The sequence below is a fragment of the Choloepus didactylus genome, chromosome 8, assembly GCF_015220235.1.
Source record: "Choloepus didactylus isolate mChoDid1 chromosome 8, mChoDid1.pri, whole genome shotgun sequence".
Taxonomy (NCBI): Eukaryota; Metazoa; Chordata; class Mammalia; order Pilosa; family Megalonychidae; genus Choloepus; species Choloepus didactylus.
The window spans coordinates 54582565-54609032 of NC_051314.1; the positions used below are offsets into that span (position 1 = coordinate 54582565).

Consider the following 26468-nt stretch of genomic DNA (forward strand, 5'->3'; position numbering starts at 1 on the left):
ATGGTAGTGCCAGTGTTTAAACTCAGATAGTCTGACTCTATAGCTTGCTCTCTCACTACTCCACTGCCCTCATGATAAGGAGCTGCTTTACTGTATTATAATTTTTGTTTGCCTATCTGGCTCCTCACTAGACAGTAGCCTTTTTTAAGATAGGGAGCAATGTCTTTTCATGTTTTTATCTCTTACATGTAGTCCAATGCTTAACACATAGTAGGTATGCTATAAATACTTAAGTAAATAAAATAATCCTTAACTCTTAGATGATTCAGGGGTTTGCCATCTATCAATATAAATATTTATCATTCTAAACATCTGCTATTAGTATAGGTTCTATAGCCATAGGAAATGTGGAAGTCAACCTGAATGTGTGTTAGAGTGAAAATGGAGCTAGACTGCCTGGTTTCAAATCCTTAGCTACTTATTGACAATTTGGAAAGTATTTGGCTTCAATGTCAAATGAAGAAATTCCTGTGTAATGCCTAAATAGTTCTAATACCCATTAAGCAACTGAATCAGAAAGCTCCAGGTCCAGGTAGCTATCATCAGTGAGTTCTGTCAAACAATTTGAGGAAGACATAATTCCAATATTGCACAACCACTTCTAGAGAATATGGAAAAGATAAAACAGAACTAACACTAGTATTAATATAACTTTCCTATAAATGCAATTGAGTGTCCTTTAATTTTCTATATGTATAAAATTTCTATATTCATGAGTATGGGTATAAAATCTTTAATAACATTAGCAATATCTTTTATAAAGGGAGTGTTACGGTTTGCTAGTACTGCCATTAAGCAAATACCAGAAATGGATTGGCTTTTATAAAGGGGATTTATTTGGTTACAAAGTTACAGTCTAAGGCCATAAAGTGTCCAAGGTAAGGGGGTACCTTCTCTGAAGGATGGCCAATGGTGTCTGGAAAACCTCTGTTAGCTCGGAAGGCATGTGGCTGGCATCTGCTCCAGAGTTCTGGTTTCAGAATGGCTTTCTGCCAGGATGTTCCTCTCTAGGCTCATCAAAAATGTTACTCTTAGTTGCTCTTGGGGCGTTTGTCCTCTCTTACCTTCCCTGGAGCAGAAGTCTGCTTTCAAAGGCCAAATCCAAAATGTCTCTAAACATTGCAGTTCTGCTCTTAGCTCCTGTGCCTTCTTCAAAGTGTCCCTCCTGGCTGTAGCAAGCTCGCTCCTTCTGTCTGAGCTTTTAAAGGGCTCCAGTGAACTAATCAAGGCCCATGCTGAATGGGCAGGGCCATGCCTCCCTGGAAATTATCTCATCAGAGTTATCACCTACAGTTGGGTGGGTCACGTCTCCATGGAAACAATCAAAGAATTACAGTCTAATCAACACTAATATGTCTGCCCACACAATATTGCATCAAATATAATGGCGTTTTGGGGGACATAAAACATTCAAACCAGCACAGGGGGATAGTGCATCATGATTAAGTTGGATATAAACCTAATGCAGAATTGGCTTAAAATTGGAAAATTAACTAATGTGATTCACTGCATTAACAGATTGAAGGAAGGAAAAGTCATATGCCCATTTCAATAGATGTGGAAAAATTTTTGATGAAATTTGAATTTTGTTGAAAAACTCTTAGGAAACTAGACATAGTGAACATCCTTAAACATCTCTCTATTGGTATATATAAATATATCTAAATCCATGTATATGTAAATATATGAATATAAATATATACACAGAAAACCTACATCAACCATTGTAATTAATGGTAAAATTTTGATAGTTTTTCTTTGAGATTAGAAGCAAGATAAGAATGTATACAATTACCACTTCCAGTCAACATTGTACTAATATTCTAGATGAATGGAAGAGAATAGAGAGCCCAAAAATAAACAGACACATAATGAACATTTGGCAGATGAAGAAGTGTCACTGCAAACAAGTGAGGAAAAGATGGTCTTTTTAATAAATGGTGCAGGGTCAATTAGTTATCAACATGGAAAAAAAGTGAAATTGTTCCCTTATATTATATTATACTCAAAAGTCAGTTCTGGATGGTTAGAAACGTAATTATGAAAGGTAAAACTATATTATAGGAAAATACCTTTATGACCACAGATTTAGGGAGGAATTTCTTAACACTTAAAAGCACTAACTATTAAAGAAAGGGATTGTTAAATTTGACTACATTAAAATTAGGAGCTGTGTGTAAAAAGAAGCAGTACAGAGGTTAAAAAGATAAGCTATGAAACTAACAACTTCAACTTACAAAGGACTACCAATGAGAAATTTAAAAATATCCCTTTTTCATTTTGAAGAAGTAATTCAGTAAAATCTCTAGATAAATAAATGGGGATTTGTTTTTAGTTAATATAAATAGCATACAGAATAAATGGTATTACTGCTATGCTAACAACTATTTTTAAATGCTTCAGGCTCTATTACTACTTGAATGATTTTTTAAGTGCTGCATTATAGTAATTTTACATGTGTTTAATATAGGCATTTATTGAACTCAGATTAAATAAAAACATTTAAGCACACAAATCTTATGTGTTCAGCTATATGAATTTTTGGTTCTGTATAGATCTATGTAAACCACTGCCCAGATTCCTATAAGGCTCCCTTGTGCCCCTTCCATTTTCTCCAATAACAAAGGTAAACACTGTTCCAGCCTCTAATGCCACAGATTAGATTTGCCAGTTCGCATAAATGGAATGATCTGGTATGTTCTCTTAAGCTGTGTGTGCATGTGTTGGTGAGGGGAAGGATGAGGAAGTGGCTTCTTTCACCTCTCCTCAAAAATAAAATGTGTTCTTGTCCTTTTATGTCTGTCACACAAATCTCAGTCTTAACATTTTTCTAATTGTACCCTTGTAACATTAATTTGTTAATTGCTTTTGGCCTAATGCTATATTAGTGTCTTACATGATTGCAGTGATATATGACTATATCATTTGCATTCATGTTTGTACCTGTGCACTTGTATATTTTGGATTTACCCTTTTAAAATGTATATAGCAATAGACAATAATAATGGTATAATCAGTTAACATTAATTGACTGTATACCATGGGGAAAGTATTGTACTAAGTGCTTTATATACATTCTTATTTAAACCTCACAATAAGTATGTTACTGGATTTCTAAATCTATGTCTCATTCCAGATTTATTCCCCTAATCTTATTTTACCACTAATTCTAGAATTGTTTTTCCATTTTGTCAAGAGGTGTGACAAGAGAGTTGTTTCTACTAGTTAGGGTTCTCAATTTGAAACCAATAGACACCAGCTCACTAGCGTAAAATCTCCAGGGGGACTGAATTCATGAAAAGTGCTCTGAGAGTACAGAAAAGAGGCACTTAGCTTGACCTTAGTGGGTTAAGGAGAAGACGTCATTGCCTCTCTAAGCCTTAATTAATTCTAAAGAAGTTTTATACTACAGATGACTACTTGGGGGTCTTTAAACCATAATAGTTTAAAACTTCATGTACCCTCAAGGCTTATTGCATTGAGGTACATCAAATATAATGTATATTTGAAATTGAATAACATGAATTTGCTTTTTAGCATTAATGCCTATATAATGTGTAGAAGTAATAATACTGAGATACTAACAATTTCTTTTAAAGGTTTTGAAAGAGGGAAGGAAGATGCTTCTCAAAATAAAGATGAATCTTCACTTTCTATGTCAAAGAGCAAGGTAAGTTTATCATTGTCCCCAAATATATAATTATTATAATTTTTTTATATTTAAGATGAAAGGAAGTAATGCCTAAATTCTGTAATATTTTTATTGGATCTGTTTTTGTTGGTACATCTAAACCTGTAGTATGTATGAAAAAAGGAGAGTTCCATGTTGGCTGACTTAAGTGTTGTTGGTTACTTGGGAACACAGAGTGTTAGTAACCAGTGGTCTCTCCAGACTTATATTGTCTGCCACAGCTCAAACTGGAATCTGAAGATCTCATCCTGTGGTATTCTCAGAGGCCATGGTTTTAAAAATATATAGTCTTAAATGTTTGGGGTTCATTTGATGACAATGTATATATGTATATTTCACCAGTTAATGGCCAATGGTCTCTTGTAGTAATAGTCTGCAATTGAAAGACATTTTCTTAGAATATGAATTTCCTAAATCAGTATTCCTCAAACTGGGATACGTGTACATTTTCTTAGGTCTGGGAGAATTTTTTCTTTGAGAATGCATATTCAAATTTGAAAAACACCATATGATGTGCTGGTTTCCCTATGGATTTATAATTTACTGGATTTTCTATAATTTGTCAAAGGATTTGACTTTTAATTACTATTTCTGGTCAATTTTAGTAACAGGAGGAAGCTTTTATGCTTGTGGGCTTATGGAATCAAACTATTGTTTTAAGAAGACCTAATTCTTAAACTAGTAAACTCTTGCTATTCTCAGCTGTAAGCATTGGCTCGTACAACCCTACATGTTCTGCTTCTGTTCCTGGAAATGGTTGAGAGGACCACAATCTAAGTATGATTTTACACAAATTTTATACACAGTTAACTTTTTAAGTATTCGTTATATGAAGGTCTATCTATCATACATTTAAAGTGCTTACAACAGAGGTTTAATAATACTTTGTATTTATTAACATACTATGAGAAACACTGATCATTGTACATGCATATGTAATTAAAGAGGAAATAATCTATCTTGGGTCTGCTAGAATAAAAACTGTCTTAGTTTGCCAGGGCTGCTATGACAAAGACCACACAACATGGATTGGCTTAAACAACAAGAATTGTTGCCTCATGGTTTTGGAGACTAAAAGTCCAAAATCAAGGTCTTGCCAGGCTATCTTTTCTCCCGGAGTCTTCAGCATTCTGGTGCTGGCTTGCCAGTAGAACTTGGGGTTCCTTGGCTTGCATCTCTGTCTCTGTCACATGGTGTTCTGTCATATTATCTGGCTTCTTCAGACTTCTACTTCTGTGTCCAATTTCCTTTGCTTGTAAGGACTTCAGTCATAGGGATTATGGCCCACCCTGATTCAATTCGGCCTTATCTAAATACGATCTTGAAGGTCCTATTCACAAAGGAATCTATACCTTACCTAATAAGAACATCTTTGAAGTCCTTTTTACAAATGTGCTCACTCCCACAGGACCAGGGGTTAGGAGATATGTGAAAATATGTTTAGGAGGATGTGAATCAATTCCTAATGACCTGTGTTCAATTAGTACCAATATTGGTGAATGTCTGGTATAACAGTATCCTAATTCAGAAGCCTAAACAGTGAAACCCAAAAACCTACATACCATGGCCCCTATCTGTACACACATGCACACACACACATACACATATAAACAAAGATTGGGGTGGAAAAATAGCCTGACCAGAATCTTCATACCTTAATGAAGTACTCCGCAGTAATGATAAAAACTAGACTTTAGAGCCGCACTGTCCAGTACAGTAGCCCCTAGCCACATGTTGCCCTTTTAATTAAAGTTAATTAAAATTAAATAAAATTAGCAATTCAGTTCCTCAGTCATACTAGCCACATCTCAAAGTGTTCAATAGCCACATAAGGCTAGTGGCTACCACATTGGACAGCTCAGATATAGAACATTTCCATCATCCAGAAAGCACTGCCTTAGAAAGTCAAAAGAGCCAAGTTTGAATTTTGAGTCTCATGCATTACTTACATGTTAAATGCTAATTACAATGACATTATAGCTTCCATGTGCCATTTTAGATATCATTAATGATCCTGGAAGATAGGTATTATAGGCTCCATTTTATAAATTAATAAATTGAAGCTTAGGGAAATAAAGTAACTCTCCCAAAAATCAAAATAGTAAATGGTAGAATTGGAATTCAAAATGGCTTGTTTTCTCACCTGTATTAAGAGATAAGATGTACTTCCTAGATTCTGATGCACTGAGTGCCTGACACAGTACCTGAGTGATAATAGGTATTTAAGAATTCATTTTCTTCTTTCAAATAAAGAATTACAGTGAATAAGGCGGACTCTTAGTATAATAAGTATTTAGTATAGGTCAAATTATGCTCATTTTTTCATGTTCCAAGAGCAGAAATTTACCGATTGTGCTTTAACTTAGATTTTTTTCTGGTTTATTCTGTGAGCCTAAGAAACCCATAGTCACTAGATTGTCCCTAAATATTTTAACACTTAACCCACTTTGTTATTTTTCAGAATAGTCTTAAAATTCATTTATTTATCATTAAACCTCATTCTTACAGAATTCTGAAGATTTTTATTTTTACCTAAGTAAGGTTAGGGAACAAAATTTAATTATTACTACCATGATAATCATGCATAACTGAGTCCATCAAACAATTTTAACTTTATATTTTTATGAGCCTAATGCAAAAAAGTATTAATGCTGTCATTTCAGTCTTAGGATTTGTGGTTAAGTGTTATTTCTTAAAATGCTTAATTGAGACCAGTAAGCACAGTAGAAACACCCATCTTCCTCCCCTCCTCCCCAAACATTTTTTAAATAGAGTTCATTTTTCTTGTGTATTCTTTCTTAGGTATTTTCATTATATGAATGAGTAAATTGGAAAAGTCAGTTAATGAGATCATCCCATCTTCATATTATGAATGAGACTAAGTAGCATTTTTAAATGAACTTTTAACTGTCCATCTCAACAAAAGAAATCACCAGCATAAATGATGTATCTAACAGAATAAAAGGGATCCTATTACAAGGATAAGAAGTTTCTGAGCCTAGGCTTCTTGACTTGATTCTCTAACCGTCAGTCTGTTGCCTGAAGGTTTGCTAAGCCATCTGTTATTCCTGAAAAAATCCGTTTACCTGGACATTGGGGGTGTGGGGTGGGGGAACCTTTCCAAACCAAAATATCTGATGTAGTCACTTATCATTATTGTTTTTATTCCTTGTATCTGTAGTAAAATATGATTTTCAAAGCAAGACACAAGTATTCTCATACAGTAATGCCTCATTTATGTAAAGTGTCAGATTTTTGATAGTGCCTGCAATCTGGAGTATATTCACAAAACTGAAACAATATATATACCAAGCTCTATGTTAAACACTTTATGTGCACTACCTCATTTAACCCTCAAAGCAACTCTGTTAGCTAGTAGTAGTGAGGAAACTAAGACTGACAGATTAAATAATTTTACCAGGTTGCAGTGAGGAAGGAGACAACAGTTAAGGGAGGGGTTGGGGGAGAAAGGAAAGAAAACTATAACTTTCTGAGTATTCTAAGACCATTTAATGAAGAGGCAAGCATATTAAACACTAAACCCTGTGGTCCTCATTAAGATAGTAGTCAATAAGCTTTATGAAGGCAGAAAAAAACTTAGTTTAATAAAATATTTCCAACAAAAAATAATCTGTGATATTTTGGTATTGAAAAGTAAACTATTCATTCAGACAACTTAGGAAGTAATGTATAAGAAGATTATAGAACTCGGTCGCTGGTTTGTTGTTTTTGTTTGTTTTTTCAGAACTAGACTTCACAATATGTCAAAAATTCCTTGAGATGTGTGTGTGCTGAGTTCCAAGCTCATGTGATACCTCTCTGGCTTTCTGGTCCCTTATATCCTGGGACCTTTCAGGAGTAACCAACACAGATCTTGTCATTTAAAGTTGAGGGGAAAAATATTTCTTCTTGTTCGTTCAGTTTGAATCTGACTCAGACACTGTATGAGTAGGTTTACAAGGTGAAAAGTTAATATAGTGAGATGGTCTGAGACAAATTAGACAGACCAGGGACAAATCTTAGCTCATCTACTTACTGAATGTTTGAACTTTGGAAAGTTATTTAACTTGCCAATCTTGGTTTCCTTATTTGTAAAAGGAAGGTACCACTATTATCTCATAGGGTTGTTTTGAATAAGGCAGTCTGCAATAAACTGTTTAATAGTAAATAAACTGGTAAATAGTAAATACCCATTAACTTTTATTAATTTTAAAATTAATATAATTAATAGTCTTCATTTAATAATATCTAAAAAATACAATACACAGTTTCCAATTAAGCTTTGTAAAATATAATTTGCTGATAATTTTAAGCATTCATATTCCTCCTACAGCAGCCATGCCATCTTTGGGTTCCCAAGGGCATGGAGAAGATGGAGACCTATTTGGCTTGAGGGATTTTGTGAAATTGTTTTGATAGCACAGTGTTTGCCACCATCATGGGAGCAAGCAATGTGATGTTTCAAGCCCAGATTTCAAAGGAATAACTTTAACAAAGGTTTAACTAGGTTAATTCCCAACCTTCTAATTCAGCCAATTATTACCATAACTATAAATAGCCACATTTTGTACCAAGTAGCAGAGGCATTTTTTAGGAGAGATGAGAGAAATGAGCTGCAAATGCCAGTTTTGTTTTCGTTTTATTGATTCCTCAAGTATTTATTGAGTAATTCCTTTTCCCAGGTGACACATTGCATATGTTGGTAAGTAGACATGGTGCTTGACCTCATAGATCTTAAAATTGAGTGCAGGAAGTTCTTATCCTTGATTGTATCTAGTGATGTTACATGTATCTGGATATTCAATATTGAAAGCCACTTACACTTTATTGGCTCCAGGAGTACTGCTAAGAACTATGAGTGCCTTCTCCCATGTCCAACAATAGATAAAAATGCAAATCATAGGACATTGAAGGAATTTTTTCAGTTTTATTGTTTTAAAGTTATAGAAGCGTCTTTTAGATTGGTGCTCTTTTACTCTGGTGAAATAATGTGGTCTATTTAAAATAGCAGTGGATTAGGAGACTTGGGTTTTGATGTTTTTGTTTGTTAGTTTGGAAAAGAAACCTTTCTGAGCCTCCCTTTCATGACCATTTCAAGGTTCTTATGAAGATAAATAAAAATACAAAACAAGCTAAAAATCTTAAAACAAATTTAAGGGATTAATAATAATTTAGGAACACTGGATAAGTAGGAAAAAGTAGAGGCTAGGAACATTGGTTTTTTTAACATTGTAAAAATTGGAGCAGTGTAAGTCTGGTTTCTGAAAATGCATATTATTCTTCCCATTTGAGGAGTAGCAACAGGGCAATGTGTTCAGCAACTTACTAGAATTTGCATGGTTTGTTTTTTACTTAGAATATTTCAGCTGTTACCAAACGACATTGCCTTGGCTATTTTGTCCTAGGAGTAGCTAAATAATTGTATATATTTCTTGAAAATATTCTGGAAGAGGAATGCAAAAATGTGTAAATGATCTTATTTAACTTCACATTGTAGATTAATTTATGGATTAGTTTTTGTTGGTGTGTGTGTGTGTTTAACGTGGATTAGTATTTGTAAACAAATACTAAAGAGGGAAAATCAGTTTGAAAATCAACATTTGCCCAAATCGCAGCATTAAATGTTACAAATATAGCTTTAACCTTAACTTTTGAATTCCATATGTGTTGAATAAGTTTTTAATTCTTACTTCTCTTCTATTCATTTCTATGTGACTTCAGTCTGAATCTAAACTTTATAATGGCTCAGAGAAGGACAGTTCAACTTCAAGCAAGCTCACAAAAAAAGAATCACTTAAGGTTAGTTTCCACAATTATTTCTATACTGTAACTAAAAGTAGAGGATAAAGCAATAATTATTTAGCATACTGTAAGAAACTATTACTTTCCTAAAGGAAATAAAAAAAAAATCCAGAGAGATAGACAGGTACACGGGAAATGTTAATATTTGTATGACACATTGGAGTCAAAGATAAGTCTTCTTGGTGATGGTCCTAAGACTGCCAGGCTTCCGCTGGCTACTCCAGGGCTGGGGACTTGATATTTCTGCACATCTGTACTCAAGTTAGGAACATCACAACATATTGTGGAATACCTGATGGGAAGCTCTGGAGCCCACTGAAATTAGAGTTTGCTAACTGCTAGGTCATGGGCTGAATTTGGCCCACAGATAGAAACATTTTATTTGGCTTACACAATGTTTTAAAAAAATTGGGCCAACAATTTAAAATCCAGATTTCCAATTTCTCTTAAGAAATATGTAGTGTCAAGCCTGCTTTCCTGAATGGCCACAGAACCTAGAGCTTAAGGAACACCTGCTTTCCAATTCTGGTCCCTGTGTAGCCTGTTTTACACATTTGTGTTCTGTTCCTGGGCCCTGTATGTATTTGTATTTGCAGTTCCATATTAAATCTACTGTTAATACAGATATGTGTATTAATAAAGCCAAGAGTCTAAAGTGTTCTGGCTGGGGAATTATTAAAATTGCATTGTTATGCTTGTGTAGTCTCTTTGTCATTAAATGCAACTTTTCTGGTGGAAGATTTTGTGTTATAGTTTAAAAAAGAATGTAGTCACTGATATATTATCACCACTCTTCCCCCATCCAGATAACAACCACAAAGTACTAATATGATTGCATTAATCCACTGCTGCTTTCCTAAGCTATTTCAGATGTGACTTACTTATGAAAGTAAACTGTTAATATTTTGAATGAATTAATTCCACTGTGTAATGGTTTCCTACACAGTAGTATCAGGAGAGAGCAAAACTGCCAATTGCAAACAGTTACAGCATTGCTTGTAATATGGAAAAACTGGTAACAAAGTAGATTTCCATCAGTAAGAGAATGTAGTAAGAAAAATTATAGAAGCATTATAACATGGTGGTCACGAGTATAGATTTTGGAGCCAATCTACCTCTGTTTGAATCCTGCCTCCACCAATTACTGTGTGAGTGATCCTAGGCAAGTTACTCTCTGTGCCTCAGTTACTCGTCTATAAAATAAGGGTGATAGTCCTATTTAGTGAGGTTATTGTGAGAATTAAATGAGGTAATACATGTAAAATGCTTAGAACAATGACTGATACACAGTATGCACACAGTATTAGCTCTTACTATTTTATACATACTAGGAGTCCTATGCCTCAGTGAAAAGAATGAGGTAGACATGGAAAACTGTCCAAAAAATATTGACTGAGTAAACATTTTTTATATGTTTAAGAAAAAACACAAAAGGTATATATTTCTATAGGTTGTGTACATATATACATATGTTTAGACAGGATATTGTATTCATGTATTGTGTAATTAAAAACAGGTAAAATTCTTTCAAAGGATACAGAAAACTGAACTAGTAATCCGAAAGATTCGATTCTAACTCTTGCTCTGGAAAATTCCTCCCAGCTCTACAAAAAACTATAGTTCTTTTATCCTAAGACGCTACAATTCTAAAGAGGTTTAGAATTTAGTATCATATCTGTAGACCAAAAAAAGTAGGAAAAGCCCATTTCTATTGTTTTGAACTTTTCAATTATTTCTATAAAATAGGTGCAGAAGAAAAATTACCGAGAAGAAAAGAAAAGAGCCACAAAAGAGTTACTCAGCACAATCACAGATCCTTCTGTTATTGTTATGGCTGATTGGTTGAAGGTCAGTTTGTAGTGAATCTTGAATTCAAATTGCTGAATGTTTACCTACTGGAATAGGAAAGCCCAGGGTGTACCTAAAGCTCACAAGGCAAAAAACAACTCCCAAGATGATTGTTTTTCACTGGCAAAGAAACTATTAATTGTATCCCAGAGGTTATATGTTACAGTCTTAATGGGAAGGAGGAACCTTAATAATTGTCTCACTTTACAATAGCCTCAAATATGTATAGCAGTTCTTTTTAAAAGTTTGATTTGTGTGGCATTATGTTATCTAATATGCTGTAAAAATATTTTGCTTTCTATTCAAATTATCTTTTACTATTATCATAGGCTTGATATATGTATTATTGAGTTGAGATGAGACAAAGTTAATATAAGAGTTATCATTTGAAAGCATTTATTTTCAGACAAACGTACATATTACTGTTCCCATACCCTATCCTTTTGGTCTCTGATTCACTCCACTTATTTTTTTTTTTTTTTTTTTTTTTTTTTTCATTAAAGCCCACAATTTATTCGAATTTCCTTAGTTTTTACCCGATGCCCTTCTTCAGTTCCAGGATCTCATCCAGGTCACCGTATTACATGTAGTTGTCCTGTCTCTTAGAATCCTCTTGGCTGCGGCTCTTTCTTGAACTGCTTGGTTTTGTTTGTTTGTTTGTTTGTTTTTTAATTCAGTTTTATTGAGATATATTCACAAACCATAGTCATCCATGGTGTACAATCAACTGTACGCATTACTATCATATAGTTGTGCCTTCATCACCCCAATCTATTTTTGAACATTTTTTTTTTTTATCATCATTTTATTGAGATATATTCACATACCACGCAGTCATACAAAACAAATCGTACTTTCGATTGTTTACAGTACCATTACATAGTTGTACATTCATCACCTAAATCAATCCCTGACACCTTCATTAGCACACACACAAAAATAACAAGAATAATAATTAGAGTGAAAAAGAGCAATTGAAGTAAAAAAGAACACTGGGTACCTTTGTCTGTTTGTTTCCTTCCCCTACTTTTCTACACATCCATCCATAAACTAGACAAAGTGGAGTTTGGTCCTTATGGCATTCCCAATCCCACTGTCACCCCTCATAAGCTACATTTTTATACAACTGTCTTCGAGATTCATGGGTTCTGGGTTGTAGTTTAATAGTTTCAGGTATCCACCACCAGCTACCCCAATTCTTTAGAACCTAAAAAAGGTTGTCTAAAGTGTGCGTAAGAGTGCCCACCAGAGTGATCTCTCGGCTGGTTTTGGAATCTCTCTGCCACTGAAGCTTATTTCATTTCCTTTCACATCCCCCTTTTGGTCAAGAAGATGTTCTCCATCCCACGATGCCGGGTCTACATTCCTCCCCGGGAGTCATATTCCACGTTGCCAGGGAGATTCACTTCCCTGGGTGTCTGATCCCACGTAGGGGGGAGGGCAGTGATTTCACCTTTCAAGTTGGCTTAGCCAGAGAGAGAGGGCCACATCTGAGCAACAAAGAGGCATTCAGGAGGAGACTCTTAGGCACAAATATAGGGAGGCCTAGCCTCTCCTTTGCAGCAACCGTCTTCCCAAGGGTAAAACTTATGGTAGAGGGCTCAACCCATCAAACCACCAGTCCCCTATGTCTGTGGTCATGTTAGCAACCATGGAGGTGGGGTAGGCGAATACCCCTGCATTCTCCACAGGCTCCTCAAGTGGGCACTACATCTTTTTTTTTTTTTTTCCTTGTTTGTCTTTTTTCTTTTTTCTTTTTTTTTTTTAACTTTCCCGTCTTTTTTAAATCAACTGTATGAAAAAAAAAGTTAAAAAGAAAACAAACATACAATAAAAGAACATTTCAAAGAGACCATAACAAGGGAGTAAGAAAAAGACAACTAACCTAAGATAACTGCTTAACTTCCAACATGTTCCTACTTTACCCCAAGAAAGTTACATAATATAGCAACATTTCAGTGAACTTGTTCCTACTACATCCATCAGAAATTAACAGACCATAGTCATTTCTGGGCATCCCCAGAACATTAAATAGCTTATCTGTTCTTCTTGGATTATTGTTCCCCCTTCCTTAATTGCTCTCTACTGCTAGTTCCCCTACATTCTACATTATAAACCATTTGTTTTACATTTTTCAAAGTTCACATTAGTGGTAGCATATAATATTTCTCTTTTTGTGCCTGGCTTATTTCGCTCAGCATTACGTCTTCAAGGTTCATCCATGTTGTCATATGTTTCACCACATCGTTCCTTCTTACTGCCGCGTAGTATTCCATCGTGTGTATATACCACATTTTATTTATCCACTCATCTGTTGAAGGACATTTGGGTTGTTTCCATCTCTTGGCAATTGTGAATAATGCTGCTATGAACATTGGCGTGCAGATATCTGTTCGTGTCACTGCTTTCCGATCTTCCGGGTATATACCGAGAAGTGCAATCGCTGGATCAAATGGTAGCTCTATATCTAGTTTTCTAAGAAACTGCCAGACTGACTTCCAGAGTGGCTGAACCATTATACAGTCCCACCAACAATGAATAAGAGTTCCAATTTCTCCACATCCCCTCCAGCATTTGTAGTTTCCTGTTTGTTTAATGGCAGCCATTCTAACCGGTGTTAGATGGTATCTCATTGTGGTCTTAATTTGCATCTCTCTAATAGCTAGTGAAGCTGAACATTTTTTCATGTGTTTCTTGGCCATTTGTATTTCCTCTTCAGAGAACTGTCTTTTCATATCTTTTGCCCATTTTATAATTGGGCTGTCTGTACTATTGTCATTGAGTTGTAGGATTTCTTTGTATATGCAAGATATCAGTCTTTTGTCAGATACATGGTTTCCAAAAATTTTTTCCCATTGAGTTGGCTGCCTCTTTACCTTTTTGAGAAATTCCTTTGAGGTGCAGAAACTTCTAAGCTTGAGGAGTTCCCATTTATCTATTTTCTCTTTTGTTGCTTGTGCTTTGGGTGTAAAGTCTAGGAAGTGGCCTCCTAATACAAGGTCTTGAAGATGTTTTCCTACATTATCTTCTAGGAGTTTAATGGTACTTTCTTTTATATTGAGATCTTTGGTCCATTTTGAGTTAATTTTTGTGTAGGGGGTGAGGTAGGGGTCTTCTTTCATTCTTTTGGATATGGATATCCAACTCTCCCAGCCCCATTTGTTGAAAAGACCATTATGGCTTAGTTCGGTGACTTTGGGGGCCTTATCAAAGATCAGTCGGCCATAGATCTGAGGGTCTATCTCCGAATTCTCAATTCGATTCCATTGATCTATATGTCTATCTTTGTGCCAGTACCATGCTGTTTTGGCAACTGTGGCTTTATAATAAGCTTCAAAGTCAGGGAGTGTAAGTCCTCCCACTTCGTTTTTCTTTTTTAGAGTGTCTTTAGCAATTCGAGGCATCTTCCCTTTCCAAATAAATTTGATAACTAGCTTTTCCAAGTCTGCAAAGTAGGTTGTTGGAATTTTGATTGGGATTGCATTGAATCTGTAGATGAGTTTGGGTAGAATTGACATCTTAATGACATTTAGCCTTCCTATCCATGAACATGGAATATTTTTCCATCTTTTAAGGTCCCCTTCTATTTCTTTTAGTAGAGTTATGTAGTTTTCTTTGTATAGGTCTTTTACATCTTTGGTTAAATTTATTCCTAGGTACTTGATTTTTTTAGTTGCTATTGAAAATGGTATCTTTTTCTTGAGTGTCTCTTCAGTTTGTTCATTTCTAGCATATAGAAACATTACTGACTTATGTGCATTAATCTTGTATCCCGCTACTTTGCTAAATTTGTTTATTAGCTCTAGTAGGTGTATCGTTGATTTCTCAGGGTTTTCTAGATATAAGATCATATCATCTGCAAACAATGACAGTTTTACTTCTTCTTTTCCAATTTGGATGCCTTTTATTTCTTTGTCTTGCCGGATTGCCCTGGCTAGCACTTCCAGCACAATGTTGAATAACAGTGGTGACAGCGGGCATCCTTGTCTTGTTCCTGATCTTAGAGGGAAGGCTTTCAGTCTCTCACCATTGAGTACTATGCTGGCTGTGGGTTTTTCATATATGCTCTTTATCATGTTGAGGAAGTTTCCTTCAATTCCTACCTTTTGAAGTGTTTTTATCAAAAAGGGATGTTGGATTTTGTCAAATGCTTTTTCAGCATCTATTGAGATGATCGATTGATTTTTCCCTTTCGAGTTTTTAATGTGTTGTAATACATTGATTGTTTTTCTTATGTTGAACCATCCTTGCATGCCTGGAATGAACCCCACTTGGTCATGGTGTATGATTTTTTTAATGTGTCTTTGGATTCGATTTGCAAGTATTTTGTTGAGGATTTTTGCATCTATATTCATTAGGGAGATTGGCCGGTAGTTTTCCTTTTTTGTAGCATCTTTGCCTGGTTTTGGTATTAGATTGATGTTAGCTTCATAAAATGAGTTAGGTAGTGTTCCATTTTTTTCAATGTTTTGAAAGAGTTTGAGTAAGATTGGTGTCAGTTCTTTCTGGAAAGTTTGGTAGAATTCCCCTGTGAAGCCATCTGGCCCTGGGCATTTATTTGTGGGAAGATTTTTGATGACTGATTGGATCTCTTTCCTTGTGATGGGTTGGTTGAGGTCTTCTATTTCTTCTCTGGTCAGTCTAGGTTGTTCATATGTTTCCAGGAAATTGTCCATTTCTTCTACATTATCCAGTTTGTTGCCATACAGTTGTTCATAATATCCTCTTATAATTTTTTTAATTTCTTCAGGATCTGCAGTTATGTCACCTTTTTCATTCATTATTTTGTTTATATGGGTCTTCTCTGTTTTTGATTTTGTCAGTCTAGCTAGGGGCTTGTCAATCTTGTTGATCTTCTCAAAGAACCAACTTTTGGTGATATTTATCCTCTCTATTGTTTTTTTGTTCTCTATGTCATTTATTTCTGCTTTAATCCTTGTTATTTCTTTTCTTGTACGTGGTTTAGGATTGGTTTGTTGTTCATTTTCTAGCTTCTTCAGTTGATCCATTAGTTCTTTGATTTTGGCTCTTTCTTCCTCTTTAATATATGCGTTTAGTGCTATAAATTTCCCCCTTAGCACTGCTTTTGCTGCATCCCATAGGTTTTGGTATGTTGTGTTCTCATTTTCATTCGTCTCTATATATTTAGCAATTTTTCTTGCTATTTCTTCTTTAACCCACTGATTGTTTAGGAGTGTGTTGTTTAACCTCCAGGTATTTGTGAATTTTCTAAGTCTCTGATGGTTATTGACTTCTAATTGTATTCCATTGTGGTCAGAGAATGTGCTTTGAATAATTTCAATCTTTTTAAATTTATTGAGGCTTGTTTTATGTCCCAGCATATGATCTATTCTGGAGAAAGTTCCGTGAGCACTAGAAAAGTATGTGTATCCTGGTGATTTGGGATGTAATGTCCTGTAGATGTCTGTTAAATCTAATTCATTTATCAGATTGTTTAGGTTTTCAATTTCCTTATTGGTCTTCTGTCTGGTTGATCTATCTATAGGAGAGAGTGATGTGTTGAAGTCTCCCACAATTATTGTGGAAACATCAATTGCTTCCTTTAGTTTTGCCAGTGTTTCTCTCATGTATTTTGTGGCACCTTGATTGGGTGCATAGACATTTACGATTGTTAATTCTTCTTGCTGAATTGCCCCTTTTATTAGTATGTAGTGGCCTTCTTTGTCTCTCAAAACATCCCTGCATTTGAAGTCTATTTTATCTGAGATTAATATTGCTACACCTGCTTTCTTTTGGCTGTAGCTTGCATGAAATATTTTTTTCCATCCTTTCACTTTCAGTTTCTTTGTGTCCCTGTGTCTAAGATGAGTCTCTTGTATGCAACATATTGATGGTTCATTTTTTTTGATCCATTCTGCGAATCTATATCTTTTAATTGGGGAGTTTAATCCATTTACATTCAACGTTAAAACCGTGAAGGCATTTCTTGAATCGGCCATCTTATCCTTTGGATTATGTTTGCCATATTTTTCCCTCTCTCTATTAATATCCTTTATTGTACCCATACCGAATCTCTTTAGTACTGAACCTTTCTCCAAGTCTCTCTGTCCTGTCTTTGTTTCTCTGTCTGTAGGGCTCCCTTTAGTATCTCCAGTAGGGCAGGTCTAGAAAAAGCAAAAAGGATTTAAAAAAAAAAAAACAAAAAAAAAAAAAACGGCCCTCCTCAGAGATCTAATGGGTTATTGAAATGCTAATAGACAAAGCAACCAGGGCCATTAAGGAAAGGTGCACAGGGCAGAGAGATCAGCTTTGCTTCGGGATTTGCATATGCGCCTCAAAGCCTGAGCTCCTCCCTTCCCCTTTCTGTGTTCACCAGAACTCCAAAAATCCTCTGCTTTTATTTTGGAGTTTTTCGTGTTGTTTTTTTTCTATGCCTGTCTCCTCTCTGCTGGGCTGGCTGCTCTCAGAGTCTCTGGTGTCTGGTCTCAGTCTATCTATGGTTGGAGTTTGAATCAGTAGAATGAGTTTTCGCTAAGAGCAGCCACTGCAGTTCTCCCTTCTCCTTCCCGGAGCTGACAGCCCCTCCTCCCCCGGGACTGAGCCTGGCAGGGAGGGGCGCGGGTCCCCTGGCCGCAAAAACTTACAGATTTCGCTGATCTCAGCAGTTCCACGTTTTCATGAGTGTTGTATGAAGTATGCCCAAAGTCAGATTGCTCTGTGGTGTCCAGTCCACGCAGTTCCTGGCTTTTTACCTACTTTCCTGGAGGAGTAACTAAAACTTACCTCCACTTATTTTTATTTCTTTTTCTCTCATCCCAATCACTTTATTCTCTCATTCTTATTTGAAAGGTGGCTGATAGGAATCTTTCAGGCTTAGAATGCTGACTTTAAAAGTGATCTTGTAAGACCCTAACTCCCAGAAAGCTTTAGTACCTGACCTCAGCTATGATTAGCCCAGCCCTGAGGGCTTATCATTTTTCCCATTATATGATAAAGCCCGCATTGGAGTCCTGTCACTTATAAGGAACTCTGGGGATAGTTTCCTTGGCCATTCAAGAAATCTTAGAGACTTCTTCAGTCTTGTGCTAAAAACACCTACTGACTTACTTACTTTGGCTCTACTTAGAAGTCTGTTAGTTCCAGATCTCACTTGAGTTTTCAGAACTAAACCTACCATTGTCTTTTAACATTGAATTTCCCCAACTATCCCTCCATAAGTCTCTGACACATCCCCTAGCTAACTTTCTAAACCTTACTCTCATTCTGATAATTCATTTTCCATGTTCTGTCCCAGATCTGGAGCATTATCTCAAATAAGGTAACTCTCTTCCTTTTCACTTCTCTTGTCTTTCCTTCTCTTATATACACACATACTTTTCTTAAACATTTTCTCTTCTCTTCATTCTTGGCTGCAAACTCCTCCTTTTAAAATTTTTCTATAACGTTACTATGGTAGGGCTGCTTTTGAGGTAAGAGGACCCTATATTTATTTCATAATTCATTTAAGAGAGAACAAATGTTTTACAGTAAATAAAAGAATAATTCTTACTTTTTAATCTAAATATTATATTAACTTCCTTTTTCAGCATTGTAGATTCAGTGACTTGTATGGAAACAATTTTAATGGATTACAGAAGTAGAAATTGATGGAAACACTAACTTTAAACCAATTATTGACATAGTATTTAACCCTAGAATTATGAATATTTCATGAGAGGAAAGAGAGATTCGTGTAATTTTTATTTTAAAACTTCCCCCAAGAAATTTATATGACACTGTTTGTAATTACTAAGAAGGTAATGTTAGGGGTTAGGTAGCAGGAGCTTCTCCCCTCTTCCTAACATTCACCAATTATTTAGGGAATGCCTGCTGTGTGCCAAGCACTGTTTTCAGCACTGTTGATGCAAAGGTAGGGGAAAAAAAATTTGAAATTAAAAAAATTAAAAAGTAGGATAATCATATACTCACACAAATAATATTACAGCTTTGATAAATGCTATGAAGAATTAAATCTTGGTACTAGGAGAGTATATTTTAATGCACTAAAGTGGTCAGGGAGATTGGGAAAACTGTTCTACTTATTACATTATTTTGAAACTGTTGGCCAATCTCCCACTAGAATTTAAGTTCCTCAGGGGCAGGAGCCATGTCATGATCATCTCTTGCAGTGCTTGCCATTTAATAGCTATTTTAAATATGTCTATTGAATCTAAATGGTACATTTTATGGAAATTTTAAATAAAATATTTGCCATTATTTGGTTTATATGTCATGGAACAAAAAGAGAAAAACAGGTGTTTATTTCTTGAATAAACTTATTTTCTGTAGATTCGTGGTACTCTAAAGAGCTGGACCAAGTTGTGGTGTGTGTTGAAACCTGGGGTGCTACTGATCTATAAAACCCAAAAAAATGGTCAGTGGGTAGGAACAGTCCTACTGAATGCCTGTGAAATCATTGAGCGTCCGTCAAAAAAGGATGGCTTTTGTTTCAAATTGTTCCATCCTTTGGAGCAGTCTATTTGGGCAGTGAAGGTAAGTAAGCACTTTTTCTATGGGCAACAGGTAAGGATGACAATCTATTAGTAAGACTGAAATAAAATCAATCAGTTCTTCTGATGGTTGCTGCCCTCTGCCAGGACTTCTAAATTTGCTTCTCTTTTCAAGAACATTATTGCTGTTTCTGTCTCTAACTATAATGCAAGTCCACCAAAGTCCACCAAAAGACTTTGTTTTCCTTGAAGGTCTGACTTAAAAAATTTCTCCAGGAAATGTTTCCCAAATTTATATTGCATCTTATTTTTCTCTTTTGTCCTTGGGGATTCAGTATGTACTATGTTGTTTCAAATTTGTAATACTAACTTTGCTTTGTAACATTATGTTAAGTTTACTTTGAATGCTTTCTCTTTATCAAAATTGTAAGATCCCCTAGAATAGAAACTGCCATTTATTTTAGGGGTCTTTCCTGTAGTGATGTAAATTTGTGCTATGAAGCATTGTAAGCAGAAGCAGTCCTAATTACTCCTGTTAAGGAGGTATATTTGTTGGAAGAGAAAACTCTCTGTAATACTTAACACTTGCTTTCTCAAGAAGGATAAAATTATGCTGAAACCCTCTTTAATTTTTATTAACTTGTTTGTTTTTAAATTATAATCATAATCATCTTAGATTATTGTGAATAATAATAATGTAAAGTTGATGTCTCATAATACTGTATACCATTTATTTTACTTCTTTTTTGTCATTAAGGGTCCGAAAGGTGAAGCAGTTGGATCCATAACTCAGCCCTTACCTAGCAGTTACTTGATCATCCGAGCTACTTCAGAGTCAGATGGTAAACAGTTTTTGATTGATTGGATTTTGGTCCTCATTTTTAAGGGTTTATTTTATCCTTCAGGCAGCCTGTCTTTAGTATGGCATTTGCAGCAGAAACATTCTAATTATAAACTGCTTAGAACATTAAATGTATCATTAACTTGGTAGGCAAACAGAAGTATGATAGAAAAGAAGCATAATTGAGTGATGGGGCATTAGCAGCTTGGAGTTTTCTTCTCTGTCCTCCATTGACATATTAACAGCTTTTTGACTTAGTGTTTTCTGTGGTAATCCATTGTTTTATTATTTTAGGTATACATTTAATATTATTTATAATTTATATATTAACATTTAGGAGACACATATACCCTGGGTTTTTTTTTTGTTTTTTACATAGGAAGACATTCAAGTACAGACTTTTTATTCCGTACTCAGTAACTTAATTCCTGAGGCAAGTATGGGAAAAGCAAAACCAATTTATATGAAAACATGATAACCTCAGAACCTAAATATTTAATAATTGATTTTTTCCTCAATGTTATGTTTCATAGTTTAGATTAGTTTAGCCTGGGGAATCTTGTAACTTTCTAAAGTTTACTTTTCCAGATGACTCTTTTTAAAGCTAAATTATTGCAAGCACAAGCTTTTGGTATGAAAATATTTTACTTGACTGATATTCCCATCAAATTTTGAAGTAAATATATATGAATTTTAAGAGCAACTGATTTTTTTTTCTGCTAATGCAGTTTTAATTTTTAACTTAAAAATGAAGTTATTAATGCTTCTGTTAACTAATATGGCAGTTAATGAGAATAATTGAACAAGCATTTCCCTGATTTTAAAATTTTTTATATATATAAATAAAATGGATACTAAACCTGGGGATAGAGCTCCTATCAACAATGAAATATTATTTCATAGTTTGTTTATAGTAGAAACATACTCCTCCCATCAGTATATCTCATGTACCTTTTTTTGTACCTTTGAATTATGCCACATGTTAATGTTCTAAGGCTTTAAAAGTAAAATATATTTATTTTAAGTTAGGTGTACTTTCTGATGCATCCTATATGCTGCTCATTTATCAGTGCTTTCTAGATGCTTAGTATCTAATAGTCATTTTTAAAATGGAAAGACTGCATTAAGAAATCCTAGCAAACTTATCTTAAAGCTATTATACTATAGGAGAAAATGAGCTCTTTGGCTACTTCCTATACCTGTTAATCATTCCAAGAAAGAGTTTTTCCTAAGTGTCTAAACACTATTTCTACATGAGGTTTTAAAATAAACATCTAATGTAGGTGACATTATAGTTTTAAATAAAGATATTTATGTTCATATTAACTTTTTTAGTGCATGTGTCTTAAAGAAATGAATATTATATTTAAAGCTGACAGTGCTAAATTAAGATGGATGCAAGTTTTTATAGTTTCTTAAATTATACTGTTGATAAATCTGTGTTCTTCTAGGCAGGTGCTGGATGGATGCTTTGGAGTTGGCTTTGAAATGTTCTAGTCTTCTTAAACGTACAATGATCAGGGAAGGTAAAGAACATGACCCGAGCATTTCATCAGAGAGCACACATGTGACTTTGTATGGCTTATTACGTGCTAACAATCTCCACAGTGGTGACAATTTCCAGTAAGTAGATATTGCCACTAATCTGGCAATTATTTTAGAGATTATGTTGTTCATTAAATTAGTTGGCAGGCCTAGAATTCAGTAGTGTATATAATTTTGAAATCTGCCTATCTTCTTCCCATGATACGGCCTAGGGCCTGATTTAAAATTTATTTAGTTGCTGTGGTCAGGTGTAGAAATGTTTTTCCTTGATTCCAGCAATATGCTTGTTCTTTCCCAAATACACCCATGTCTACTATCTACCATGTCTTTCTACATTGTCTTCCTTCCATTTAGAATGATTTCTATTCCTCCTTGCCCTTTTCTCCTCTCATAATCCTATGTATTCTTCAAGATCAATTTTAAATATTACATCATATGTGAAGCCTTTTCTATCTCATAACAATGAGATATAATCTCTCCTTCAATTACTATTCTGTAGTACTTTTAAAAAATTGTAGAGTTCTTCTATTATAGTTAAAATGTTTAGAGTTCGAATTGTGTATCCTATTCGGTTTTATCTCCATTGTAATTGATACTAAAAAAAATATTTCTCCTGGAAAACTGGGCAGTAGTGCAAAGACTTTGTTGAGTTTCAAATTTCTTTTGTTCTTTTGAAAGAAGAACATTAGGCTTTCTCTTTTCCTCCCCTCCCCCAGCCCTAAATTCTGCTCTGCAGCTGCTTATTCCCATCAGCATTGGTTATTCTCAAAGCTACATGGCTACTCTCCTCTTCTTCATCTAACCTGAGATAAAGTTTTCTTCCATCCTCCACTCGATTATTTTTTATTTTTTTAATTCTCTCTTTTTAAAAATCTCCATTTCCTGACTCTTTGTATACTTTCTTTGCAGATCTACAATCTGGAGATTTGCCTTAATCCCAAGTACCTAGAGACTGAATGAAATGGGATTGAGGGAAAGGGTAACAGGGTAATTTATATAGAATGGATATTTGTTGGGACTTCTTTCCAAGATTTTTCCCTTGGATTACTCATTGAAGCTCTTAACTGTAAATAGTCCATTTAAATTCTCTTATTTGGGGATTTTTTAAAATGCATCTGCTTCACAAGTTTATTCATTAAAAATTGTTTTAAGTCTCTTTTCTGTATAAGGTGCTATTCCAGATACATTTTAAATAGGGAGATGAATTATGTATGATCCTAAATTTCAATCTTGTACCACCATGTTTTAGCTATGTGATCTTGGAGAAGTTTTTGTTTTGTTTGAAACCTGTAAAATGCTAGGCAAATGTAAATAGTGGGGAAATTAGAATGGCATAAGCAGCCAAATGCTTCAGGATAAGTATAGAATTAGGAGAATTTAGAGGAGGAAAACATAATGCCTGTCTATAGAATCAGGGAAGGCTTAGTGTGAAGGTTAACATTTGACCTGACCCTTGTGGGGTGGTTTGTTTGTTTATATTTGTTTTTCATTTTGTTTTGTTTTGTTTTTAATATTTGAAAAGAAGAGGATATTACAGGCAAAAAAAAAAAAAAAATGCCACAGAAGTTGGGGAAAACATGAGAACATGAAGGTGGATATAGAGATTAATGAATAGTTCAATTTGACTTAAGAGTCAAACATAAGAAAACAAGGGTGGAGGAAGGGCAAGTTGTAGAGAATAATGATGGAAAATTTGGGAAAATTAATGCCATGCTAGAGAATTTGGATTTTATTCTATGGGCAGTGGAAAGTGATATGAAGAAGATTAATGTATAACATTATTTGAAAAATAAAGAGACCCAATAGGAGGCTGTTGTGATAGTCTTGAGTGACTACTAGTGAGAGTCAGACTGGGGTAGTGACTGTCGGAAATGAGAGGAGGGGATTGATACGAGAGATTTTATAAAAGTATCAACATGTTCATTCAGCTAGGTGAAGGAAAATGAGTTAGGATCTGATATAGAAATGGGGAAGAGAGAGAGAAAAGCAGGCTCTGCTCTTCAGAGACTTAACAGTCTACATAGATGTAAGTAACAGTGGGTGAAGTTAAAGAAGATTCCCAAATTTTAACCCTGAATGGTGATGGTAACATAGAACAAAGGTGTGTTTGTGAGATTAGATGATGATTTATTGAATGCTGGACATGTTGAAGATGAGGTGGTCCCAGAATATATAGGTGAAGGTGCTAGCCAAGCATTTCAAAACATGGGTCTGAAGTGTACTGCTAAATGCATGAGCTTAGAAATCATCAAATAGGAATGATGGTGAAGCCTTGAAATTGGATAGTTTGCCAAAAGAAAGAAAGGACAGAGAAAAGAGGGTCAAAGGAAATAAAAATATCTAAAGGATGAGAGGACGTAAGAGGGATCAGAGAACTCAAAGAGTAGAACTATAGTAACACAGAACCCAAGCACTGAGACAATTTCAAGGAAAGTAATTGTCATCAAAGTCCAATGGTGCAGAGAAGTCACAGAAGGTGAAGATTAGACAAGGCCTTTGGATTTAGCAACTAAGCCATCATTGGTGACCTTTTAAGGGAACAGGTTTAGTGGATTGGGGAGAGTAAAAGCCCGATGGTAAGAGGTTAAGGAAAGAATAGATGGTAAGGAAGCATAGATAGCAATTTTAGACTACTTTTTAAAGATACGTGATTGTGAAGAGAGAGAAATAAAACAGTACTATAAAACATGAATTTCTGTTAGAAATTCCATGGTTGAAACCCAAACAAATGAAGATTTTGGAAAAATAGAGACTAAAAAAATGAACCAAATAGGACCTCTTCTCTGCTCTATCTCAGCATTGCTAAAATACCAATTATATAATAGCACCTTTTATTCAGTTGTAAAGTACTTTAGAGTTCATCCCTGTAAGATTTTCATGCTAAATGAAACCTGCAGATACATTTCTAAAAAATATTCTGTTCTGGAAGTGGGTTTTTAAAAAATTGCTCACCTTTTGTACAAATTAATCACTTTAAGTAATAATATGAGTGGGTATTGCAGAACTTATCAATTTTAGGCTATTTCTTTAAGCTGAAATTTCCATTTCCAAATCTCCCTGGATTTTTCCCCCAAGAGTAAGCCTATCAGTCAAGTATTAAATAAAATTGAATTAATATATATGCTAGAATTCCTTGCCTTTTATATTTCCCTTCTTATTCTTGGACTTATTTTGGGCAATTTTGGAGACATCTGCAAGTGGAAAGTCATAATTAGTGTGTGTTCTCTTGAGAATCTGGTCATCTTGGCTTCAAGTATTTATTCAGACCAGAAGTGACAGTGAGGACGATTCAAAAAATGATGTTTGTGAAGCTAAATTAAAAGTTTAGCAAGAGGTAGTCTAAAATCTTGCTCTTGGAAGATCATAACCCCGGTGATAGAGAAGAAAGAGTGTCATCGTTTTTTCCCCAAGTTTGTATTTAATTACTTTTTGCCTTTGTTTACTGATATGTAAAATGAGAATAATAATGTTACCTATCTTTTGATAGGTAATATTACCTACCTATTTTGAAGATTAAATGAGTTAAAACTGTATAAAACACTTAGAACAGTGTCTGGCATATAGCAAGTTCCCAATAAATGTTACCTATCATTCTTATTTAACCTTCTTTGTACATCCTCCTAATTAATGCTTTTCCTTAAGGCTAAATGATAGTGAAATTGAACGACAGCATTTTAAGGACCAAGATATGTATTCTGATAAATCTGATAAAGAAAATGATCAGGAGCATGATGAGTCTGACAATGAGGTGATGGGGAAAAGTGAAGAAAGTGACACAGATACGTCAGAAAGGCAGGATGATTCATATATTGAACCTGAGCCTATTGAGCCTTTAAAGGAGACTACCTACACTGAACAGAGCCATGAAGAACTTGGAGAGGTAACAATCTATTATTTTCAGAGATTTTGATTTCCAATTCTTGGGAATTTCAGATGAAATTGAAGATATTATGTGTTTGACTTATGGCTTATTTTTTGAAGGAGAATATTTGATACATATTTTCTTTTAAAAGTTACATACATTTGAAATATATTAAGATTTTAAACAACAAAGCACATATACACATGCATATCAATGTATTCTATTAAATTTAGAGTTTACATTTTCTTCACGTTTGCTTTTGAAATAGAATACCTCTTGATGTCATTGCTGGGTGCAAAGTAAATAGCAAGGCAACATGAGTTTATAGCTTTCTGGTTTTTTGCTTTCTTGTTATTGCTTTTTCTCGTTGCTAGCCCATAGCATTTAGTATAAAATAATAGGGTATAATGTTTTTTTTGTAATGGGTCA

General features: G+C 34.7%; 1 protein-coding gene across 11 annotated transcripts in view; it reads left to right on the forward strand.

The window, feature by feature from the left end:
* The window catches only part of OSBPL8 (oxysterol binding protein like 8), a 251023-nt gene that overhangs the window by 187117 nt on the left and 37438 nt on the right, over positions 1-26468 (forward strand). For 10 of the 11 annotated variants that reach the window (XM_037847119.1, XM_037847121.1, XM_037847120.1 and 7 more), the window contains 7 exons: positions 3600-3670; positions 9413-9490; positions 11240-11341; positions 19631-19834; positions 20549-20633; positions 22084-22255; positions 25820-26057. In XM_037847119.1, the coding sequence (XP_037703047.1) occupies positions 3600-3670; positions 9413-9490; positions 11240-11341; positions 19631-19834; positions 20549-20633; positions 22084-22255; positions 25820-26057 (950 nt within the window). Of the gene's footprint in view, positions 1-3599; positions 3671-4005; positions 4469-9412; positions 9491-11239; positions 11342-19630; positions 19835-20548; positions 20634-22083; positions 22256-25819; positions 26058-26468 lie in introns of those variants that run through there. The other variant, XM_037847129.1, reaches the window with a different exon arrangement.